Source organism: Poecilia formosa, unplaced genomic scaffold, assembly GCF_000485575.1.
Source record: "Poecilia formosa unplaced genomic scaffold, Poecilia_formosa-5.1.2 Scaffold184, whole genome shotgun sequence".
Lineage (NCBI taxonomy): Eukaryota > Metazoa > Chordata > Actinopteri > Cyprinodontiformes > Poeciliidae > Poecilia > Poecilia formosa.
In genome coordinates this window covers 176,436-186,381 of record NW_006800123.1, presented here as the reverse complement: position 1 = coordinate 186,381, position 9,946 = coordinate 176,436, and the positions used below count along the sequence as shown (strand labels likewise).

At 37.1% G+C, this 9,946-nt stretch overlaps 1 protein-coding gene across 2 annotated transcripts; it reads left to right on the top strand.

The window, feature by feature from the left end:
* Window positions 1-56: 56 nt before the first annotated feature.
* cdv3 (carnitine deficiency-associated gene expressed in ventricle 3) lies at window positions 57-5,829 on the top strand. Of its 2 annotated transcripts, none has more exons than XM_007565929.2 (5): window positions 57-504; window positions 2,122-2,195; window positions 3,273-3,409; window positions 3,558-3,720; window positions 4,654-5,829. In XM_007565929.2, the coding sequence occupies exons 1-5, from the start codon at window positions 319-321 to the stop codon at window positions 4,778-4,780; spliced, it is 687 nt and encodes a 228-aa protein (XP_007565991.1). In that variant the 5' UTR covers window positions 57-318; the 3' UTR covers window positions 4,781-5,829. The 2 variants fall into 2 exon arrangements, with proteins under 2 accessions (XP_007565991.1, XP_007565990.1); XM_007565928.2 differs by having other exon boundaries at window positions 58-504; window positions 2,119-2,195.
* The last annotated feature ends 4,117 nt before the right edge of the window (window positions 5,830-9,946 follow it).

The window sequence follows — 9,946 nt, the reverse complement described above, 5'->3', positions numbered from 1 at the left end:
ATTTATTTATTTATATATAGCCTTTTTCTCTAACATGCATGACACACATCCGGGTCATGGTGGAAGTGTTTCCGGGAGACGGCACAGGTTTGTCAGATATCCCGTGCATGGCATGGTTGACAGGATAGTCGGCGATTGGGGCGGGATAACTTCTTATACATTAGTCTATCCGCTTGTTACAAAAGTTAAACATAAAAATCAGGACTAACTCCATCTCTTCCAGTCGTCTCGCCAGCTGTCCTCACTCTGCGGTCGCGTCGTTTCTCACTTGTCATTGCTCGGGTTAGCTAACTAACGTTAACGTTGCTCTGTGCGAAAATGGCGGATGTACAGTCAGAGAAGAGTCTGGATGATTTCTTTGCCAAGCGGGATAAAAAGAAGAAGAAAGAGAAGGGCAAGGGGAAGGAGACCACGACCGGGCCCACGACGGCCGCGGTGAAAAAGACGAAGAAAGAGAAGGAGAAATCTGCGAAAAACGAAAACCAGGACGCTCAAGTAGAGAAGGTAACCGACGCTGCTGATGCTGCTGTTCGGGGGGAACTTTTTGTCTCGTACCGGTGTCGTGTCAAATTTGGTTACCAGAACGGAATCCGTGCTTCTGGAAGTGTTGATAAACGAGATTTTACTTTGTACTATGTTATTTTTGAATGTCACGAGTGTACATTTTATCTACATGATTAGAATAAATCTCTGTTAGTGGCTAACATATGCTTGCCAATGGCGCACATTGTGACATGATACCAAAGCAGGCATGACACCCATGTAATCCCTACCTCTAATACTTTTTGATGCAATAACTGAGCTGTCTAAACACAGATGCATCATCATAAATTAGAATATCACTGGAAAGTTAATTAATTTGTTTGGTACATATAGCATAAACTCATTCCACCTAGCTTATAGCAAATGAAAACAGCAAATTTAGTTAATCAGAAAATTTGGACATTACAAAAGATAAATAACTAAAATAAAAGGGATTGTAGCAGGCTATGGCTTTTTACAGTCACGTTGCCAAACGTTATTGGTTAAGAAGCTGGCTGTTTTCCAGAGTGCTCCACCCAAGAATATTGCTAGAAAGTTGAGTGAAAGGAAAAAGTGTGTCTGTAAGAAAATGTTCAATTCAGGAATTTGGGTTAGTTTCACAAGCTATGACTGTGGTTGGTGTCCGTTCTCCAAGAGTCAACAAACACACAGACAAAGCCAAGGCAGGATCTGTATCTGTTGCAGTTAGGTAGCCACACCTGCGTATGAAGGATGATTAGGACAAGAAAAAAAAGAAATCACACTTCAATCATAGAATTCTTCTCAGGAAAATTCAGTTATGAAGAAAAAGTCTGAAAATAATTTGCTTTTTCAGTGTCCCTAATCCTCTTTTGTGCCTTAGCTAGATGTATTAAAAATGACTCACTTGGATTAAGGAGCAACAGAGCTGAACTGGTCTTCCGAGGTTGAATGTCTCTGGAGAATCTAGACAAAATGAAGGCCTCTGTTAAAGCAGCTTGGATGTTGTTAATGTCTCCGCTGTGCTGCAGTCTGATTACCTCCATGCCACTCAGCATTGATCCAGTAATTCATGCAAACAGAGCTTTGACCAGGTATCGATTGAACACTGTGTGCTGTGATTGGACATACTTATCGTATTGGCTGACATGTCTGTATTAGAAATCATTTTATTTTATTTTATTAGTAATGTTCTGGGAGAAATGATTATAGCTTTTTATCAGTTGTAATCTGTAATAATCAAAATTAACTGAAATAAATGCTTAGAGCATATCACACAAAGTCTAATAAATCCATACAAGATACAAGTTAGACCTGTAGAAATGAATTACTGAAATAGGCTGCATGTTGCTTGATACAGGAAGTAATTTTGGATCTGATTGGTAAAAGAAATTACAAGATTATTCCTATATTATGGGTTTTTTGTTACTATGTTATGTGATGTGAGTTCATAGTTTTGCTGCCTGTAATGACTGGGGAGAAGATCTGATTTATTTATCAATTAAACTGTCTCAGGTCTTTACCTGGCTGTTTGAGCATTACTTTAAATTCAGAAATTCACAAGTTATCTCTGTGCTGTAATTGTAATTTTATATTGAGCGCTGTTTTACTGCCCAGGAGGACGAGGAATGGAAAGAGTTTGAGCAGAAAGAAGTGGACTACAGCGGGCTGCGGCTCCAGGCCTTACAGATCAGGTGAGAACAAAACAAAGTGTTTTCAGCTGCTGTTGGTTTAGGATGAATCCTTTTTTCATTACAATTTAATCCAGGTAGTTGTTAAAGATGTTTATTGAGAAACAGGACATTCCTGGTGAGTAAATTCACATGACTTGGTAACGCTCAGGGTCACTTTTTTAACGTGCTTGTTGTCTTTTCATGCCTTCCTATTTCCATTTAGTGCCTGAGACAAACAGCTTTGTACCCATGGACTCAAATCCTACACAGCATTGTACATTTTGATATAAATACATGTAAAAATCGCTCAAATCTCACATTATTTAACTGAATGTCATTAATTTTTGTTTTGATTTCATTTGAGACTTGACAATATCTATGAAAGGTCCAATTATGACCTCTGATCAAACTAATACAACTTTTAAGTAATGTTCTGGTGGAAGATAGTATTTTTTGGACTCAGAAAACAGAAACAGGTGTTGAAGCAGCTGCCAAATATGCGCAAAAAAGGTTGTCTATGAAGCATCTAAAATTGTAAAGTATGAAATGGAAAAAGAGTAGAATGACCCACTGAGTATGCAAATATGTTTTATCAGTTCAACATGTTATTTTATTTCATTTTATCTTATCCTGTATAAAGGAGAAGAAAACAAACATTCTTACCCTTAAAAACAGACTTTTTCAGGACACCAGTGACAGAATATGTGTTTATTACTAAACTTCCCACATTAACTGCATTTAATGATATTTGCAAATAAATTTATGCTCTAATGGAACCAACAGTGAAGAAATTAGCACAAAAAAAACAGCAATTGTTGTTACAATAAATCAAAATTCCTATCATAATGGTAAATTTTCCACAGTAACAATAAACGATGTAGATCTGTGAACAAAACGTTCCCAGCAAAGCCTAAATAAAAAGTTGGGTGCTATTTGGTAATTGCACCCAACCATCGAGTGAGAGACCTGGTGATGGTAGTCTGAACAACAGCCTTCTAGTTTATTGCCTTGTCACCAAATACTCTGGAGTAGGTTGCTTTTTATAGCCCACTATTTAATACCCTGTTGACCATCTGCTGAACTTGTGATTGTTTGCAGTGATGAAAAAGAGGAAGAGGAGTATGAGAAGGAGGAGGTAGGAGAGGATGGAGAGATCATTCTGGTCAGTGGAGATAAAGTGTCCGGTCCCTGGAACAAATCTGGCGCCGCTCCTCCTCGTGCCGCTTCACCTGTGGGTGAGTGAGCTGCTCTGTGTATAACCAGCAATAAAAGGACATTGACTGTGTTTAGGATTTGTCTAATCTAAGAGTTTATGACTTTTTTGTTGAATCATATTAAAAGATTGTTGTTTTTTTATGTGTTTTTTTTCTCCCATTGGTGCAGAGGAAGAGGAGGCACCTGAAGCGAAGCCTCCAGGAGTCTATCGCCCTCCAGGCGCCCGACTGACCCCCAGCAGAAGAGCCCAGAACCCGGGTCCGCCTGAGATCTTCAGCGACACACAGTTCCCCTCACTGCTGTCCACCGCTAAGCACGTCGAGACTCGCAAGTAAGCAGAGAAATAGGCCTGGAGCGATTGATCAGATTAACCGTGATTATTATTGTCATCTAGTTTAGTAATCAATTAATCGTTAACTGTAGAGTAAGAAAAGGCCATTTGCTAAAAGAAAAAAAAACATATTCAGAGGAGTAATTAAATCAAAACATTTTCCATTTAAGATAAGAACACCTTTTGTCTGTTTTACCCAAAACTCGTCAAGTGGGAGTTTTAGCTTCCCCCAGCTTCAAATCCACTAAAGGAAAGCTACATAACTTCATCTTAGGCAATAAATGTTTATGTTCTTATTTATTTTTCTTATTTAAAAAAGGAATTTGTTTGGCTCATTTAATGTATTTCTAATATTACATTTAAAAAAAAAAGCTTTGGAAAATATCTACAGAATATGCCCTTTTTTAAATCAATTAATCATGAGAATAATTAATAGAATAATCAGTTACTAAAATAATCATTAGTTGCCATTTATTATATCGTTTATCATTTATTGTGATAAGATTCTTATGAGACGACTGCTGTTTTATTATCTCATGTTAAAAAAGATTATACTTCCATATTGTCATTATTATTTTTACTATTTTCTCCAGTTTGTATCATGACTTCACTAAATTTGAAAATATGGTTAAGTGAATTTACTGAGTGCATTTTAGTGATACAAATCACACAACTTTATGCGTTTGCTGTCTTAAGGAAGTGCATTACAAATACGTCCGTTTTTTTTAAATGCAGTATTGCTGTTATTGCTGTGTCATGCAGTCGCAGCCATACAGTCACCTAAAGACATATTAAATAGTTTTTATTGCCACTGTTGTTATCACAAAATATAGCAATAAAACTCTAAGTCCACATGGCCTACCCCTCGTTGCAGCCCGAATCAAGACGTCGAGGTCAGATTGACGGTTTCACCGACTTTTATTTGCGTTTCAGAGACAGAGAAATGGAGAAGACCTTTGAGGTTGTGAAACACAAAAACCGCGGGAGAGAAGAGACCGGCAGCGGCTCCGTGCAGCACTTGCAGCTCGACAACCAGTACGCCATCCTGGGGGACAAGTAGAGCTGCGTTCCCGATCCCCTGCCCCTTCCCTCCCCCAGCACAGTCCCCCCTCGAAGGAAGCTGAACTCCAGCTGTGCTGGCTGCAGTCCCAAAAGATCTCCTTTTGCCGCCACCCTTTACACCACTCACTCACTCACACGGTCATACACAACACCCCCTGCAGACACACTCCCTTTAAATAATTCACTCAACACGGTTTGGTTGGCAAAACTAGAGGATTGCATCAGAAGGGGCTGACGAGAAAGGGGAATAAGGAAACCCGAACGTGCGACGCTGCAGCAACAACAAACAGAGAAGTAGTTGCCCTTTGTGGATTGTTTTCAGAGCAGCAGTTGTGTGGCAGAACTTCTCTCTGGACTTCAACTTGCTTTGACAAAGCCACAGAGGATCAAAGATGACTTTAGGCACGATGATCTTACAAACTTCTGTGAAAATATCTATTTTTTTGCAAGATCTTTACAACCCAACCGCACGTGGTTATATTGAGGTGTGTTTATGTGTTGCATTTGGGGCTTCGGGAGGCGGGGAGAGATGCTACCGCAGCGGCACAGCTGGTGGCGACGACATGGACTGAGCTTTTTCTGTGTTGCTGTGGTGGTTAAAAAGAGGCGGGGCTAACACCGAGCTCCACCCCCTTTCCTTCCACATACAAGCCGGCCTTCAGGCTCTTTGATTTAGAAACTTGAACCTTTTTTTTCCCCCAGTTCATTCGTTGACGATGACACTGCAAAGATCTACAAACACGAAGCGATAAGTTGCATTTCTCATTTAGAGTTTCTATATAAAGTGGCCTTATTGGTGGAGAGCGACTGTCATCTGAAGGGTTGTCTGATAGGCCGGTTTCTGCCTCTGGATCGAACCACTTTCATCAAACTAAGAGGGGGGGAATCAAAGCAGGAATGTAGTGCTGTTGTAGTTTGCCTGATGATGATGATAATGATAACAACTACTAACTCTTTCATATCCAATGTTTGAACTTACTGCTCCTTAATTTTTTTTTTCTTCCAACATCTGAGAAAGAATAATTAAAGCTTGTTTCTAATCCTGCATCGTTCGGTTTTGATAACAAACCCTTCGCTTTGGTTTGACACCACGAAGTCGCAGCCTTAATGTTGGGTTTTAATCGAGGCTTTTCATAGGTCATCGGGGGTTTAGTCCTTTTTGAAATCATGACGTTTGTGAGTAATTTGACATCTAGAAGCATTCAGTGATTACCATTTGTGTCTCCCCCCCTAAAGTGAGTAATATTCTGTCACAAAACAGCAGCAACACCAGTTAAAATGCACAATTGTTCTTTGGAGGATTAATATTTTGGATTTATGTACCTTGTATGTTCTTCCCCCATGAAAGCGAGTACCTTTGGATGGAACTAGATCATATCCATGATGAGAAGAAGCTGGTCATTTTATTTTTCTTTTATTTGTTTACAGAAAAGTTATTGTTAATCTGTGAACCCAGAGGCTTGTATGAACCCTTCTGTTCCTCTCACAAAAACATCATTAACTCCCATGTGGTCTCATTTTATCAGAGTAGGTGTTCCTGTCTTTCCCTCTTGTGTTTGAGCAGATGATTAACGAATAAAAGTTCCAGCTCTTTGGAGAAATAAGAAAAAAATATCACATGATCTTATACCAAGCATATTAACAAATTAAAAAATAAAGTTTTCTCTAAAAGCTGACTTTTATAATTTGTTTAAATACATTTTTTCGGCCATTTGATCTGCTTCTGTGCTTGGTTTCTTTTATCTGCTTTTGCTGGTAATACTTTTTTTTTGTTAATTCTTGTAGTGAGATCCTTGATTACACAACAAAAACACCAATCAGGCACAACATTATGACTAGAGAACAATCAATCGTGATTATTTAAATTGCCAATTTATTTAGTAATCGATTAATATAAACTAGAGATTACAGAATTTGCTGAAAGAGCAGAGCAGTAATTAAGACGGTGTACAAAAACACATTTTGTATTTAACATACAATTTTTTTTCATTAATTACAGATAATTCAAAAGCATCTGTAATTTCTAATATTGTATAAAAAGGCTTAAATGAAAAATCAGCAGAATGCAATTTTTTTCATCTGATTGTAACAATTGATTCATCGACTTGAATGCTCACCCTAATTTGGAAAACAAGAGGTTGTGTTGCTGCCTTAAGGGAGTGGTCTTATTGTTTTGCTTGATTGGTGGTGTGTGCAATCAGTCACTCTTCACAAGAACTACTTCTCAGTTCAGCCAGGTTAAAATGAATCCGTTCATGTTCTCTTATACATTCTGAACTGAACTGGCAGCTCCAACGTCAACCAGCTCCTCTTTACCAGATCTTGTATGAAATAAAATTTAAAAACATATTCAGTTGTGCCCATAAGTTTACATACTGTGGTGGAATTTCTTGACTTTATAGACATTTTTCAGACAACATAAATGATGACACAAAAACTTTCTTGTCACTCACGGTTAGTGGTTGGAAACCATTTATTGTCAAACTGTGTACCTTTTTCAAATCATAAAGACCCTAATTTGAGCGTCCAAGTTCAGCAAACTGCATCATTGAAGGTGAGTTTAAGTTTACCTAATAAATCTGTTATTTTACTTACTAAAAAAAATCTAATTTGATATGTTATTTTGTGTTAACATTGACTGAAGTATTTGTATATCTACTATTTTGTTCCTGGCGCTGCATTTTGTAAAACAAAGTTTAAAAACTAGCTTAATGGAAAAACTGCCGTGATGTCCTCTGCATCGTCACCAACATTTTAATATCCAAGTTGTAAAGTTGCAGTAGTCTAGTTCCAGCAGCTATATCTCGATCTTGCTATAAGGAAACAAATCATTTTATGAATAAGAAAACGTAACTAAAAAATTTCAGAAGAAATTTAAACCAGACTGCCCATCGGTTGGAACCCAGCACTCTGATACTAAAAATTAGCATCAATGCCAGCGTAAACTACATAGTACTCAACAGTATGTGGAGAATTACAAGCATGTTGACTAACATGGACTTATATTCCATTCAGTATGCTAACATTTGTGTGTAAGCTGAAATTAGCAAATGCTAATGTTAGCCTAAATGCTGTCACTGGCATGTGGGGTATCACTAGAATGTTGTCTTACTCTCACTAACTCTATTCAGTATGGTATACATAGCTAATAAATAAATAAAAATAAAAAATATAGCTAAAATGCTTATTTTAGAGAAAAAGCTATTGCATATAAACATGTTTCCACCACATCTTACTGTTGATGCGAGGAGCGGCCATATTGAAACACGATGTCCTCTGTAGAAGTAGCTGGGTGTAAACTGGGATTTGCTCCCAGTTTCCCAGTGGGAAATCTAGCTTCAGGGGACGTTCCAGTCGATTTTTTTCCGACTGGGAAGTTGGCATTTCTAATTTCCGAGTACAACTTGAACGCAGCATTAGTCCTTAGGCAGCTGTCGCTTTGGGAATCGTGTCGGCAGCTCTTGAAATTGGTGTAGTTTTCGAAGTCTATTTTCCCAGAAAACTCATTCTCTTTAGGAGCTCAGTGATAATGGAAGTATTTTGAGTCTATTTTCCCTCCATAAATGATCATCTTATGCCGTTCTTACATATAAGATGCGGAAATTGGCAGGAGACTGATGGTATTTTTTCTGTGGAGAAACTTCTGTTCTTGTTATGTCATTTTATTGTTTTTATTTAATAATAATTTCTAAAATAAATGATTCTATTATCACAAAAATTGATTAAATCTAACTTGCATGCGTTCTAGCGCATATACCAGTAAGGCCACAAGGTGGTGCTGTTGTTCACCGAGGAAAAAAGTTTCACTTTCATTTAAACACACAATTTAAGAGTTTCTGTAATAGAAGGCAGTTAAATGTTCATTACTTTAATATCTGGAAGTGGGTTTAATTTATGTCAAAATACTCTGCATGTGTCTGTTATAGTTTTGTTAATGTTATGTTTTGTCAGAGTTTACTTTGTTTTGCAGTTTCTTTTCAGTTTTGTGTAATCCAGGTTTTAGTGTCTGTTTTCTATCCTGTTCAGTCGATCTCAGATACTTTCTCTGGTTCATTGTATTTCTACTTGTTCTGTTTCCTGGTACTAAATACCAAAAGAATAACTGTACTAAATAAGTAAACAGTTTCATACATTTGTGATCACATACCATTATTTTGAAAATTTCAAGACTTTTATGCCTTCTTTGACTTTTCAGAAATAGTCATATCTCAGCACATTTGCTGCCCATCAAAAGATAATTACCTGCACCTTTGGTTGATCTCCTTAGGCAACACCTTTCCTAATTACACAAACACACCTGATGCATTTAAATTCAAAAGCCAAGTTTAATCAGCTTGGATTTGGAGAACATGTATAAAAATGGGAATATTATCAAGACGAATATCATGATTGTACGCCAACTTACAGGGGACTGAAACTTACTTTAAAGTGAGACAATCTTATGCTGCCAATAAAAAAAAATTGGTTAATTTTGTTTTCAGTGCCACCTGGTTGAATCTTTCAGTTTTTTATCTTCTTTCGCCAAAGCAATGCAAACATTTTAATCCGTCATGACTCACTGTAAACTCACAGTTCTGTCCTTTCTGCTAAAACTGTGTTCGTTGAATTAAAAGAAGACCTGGAACTAATCTGCTGCACCTCTGAGTAAACTGATTTCAACACTGTTTGTTTTCCAAAGAGTCCAGGAAAAAAAAGCATTGGGGCAAAGGTTCATGAAAAAGCCTCCAAAAATCTATTTTTCCTTTCTGAAAAGTTGAAAGACTAAAGACAAAAAACAAATATGCAGCATTAAGTTAAAGAGTTTGGCCTAACTTAAAAAAATGTATGCACATTTTAGCAGGAAATTTAACTTGCAACACTATGTACCAGCAGATAAAAAGGAATAAAATCTTCATGTGAGTCCGTTGTAACCTGAATATAAAAGTAAAATGTCTGAAGGTAAATATAGTCCAGTTACAGTTTATATAGTTACAATAATCAAATCTTTCAGATCCAGTTTCATTTTGCTGTTTATGTTTATAAAGCTTAAAATGTCTAATATTTAACTTTTTTCTATATTATATTTATGTTTCCATGCTTAGTTTAAATGTGAAAACAAGCTAGTTCCTAATTTGAACTGTTGAACCCTTTATTATAAGTTACTTAGAGTAGATACAACTTTTAA

Excerpts from the sequence above, each read along its gene's own strand:
- cdv3 (XM_007565928.2), top strand. The coding sequence starts at position 319 with ATGGCGGATGTACAGTCAGAGAAGAGTCTGGATGATTTCTTTGCCAAG. Across the intron at positions 2,196-3,272 it reads CTCCAGGCCTTACAGATCAG|TGATGAAAAAGAGGAAGAGG; the intron begins GTGAGAACAAAA and ends GATTGTTTGCAG. Across the intron at positions 3,410-3,557 it reads TCGTGCCGCTTCACCTGTGG|AGGAAGAGGAGGCACCTGAA; the intron begins GTGAGTGAGCTG and ends CCATTGGTGCAG.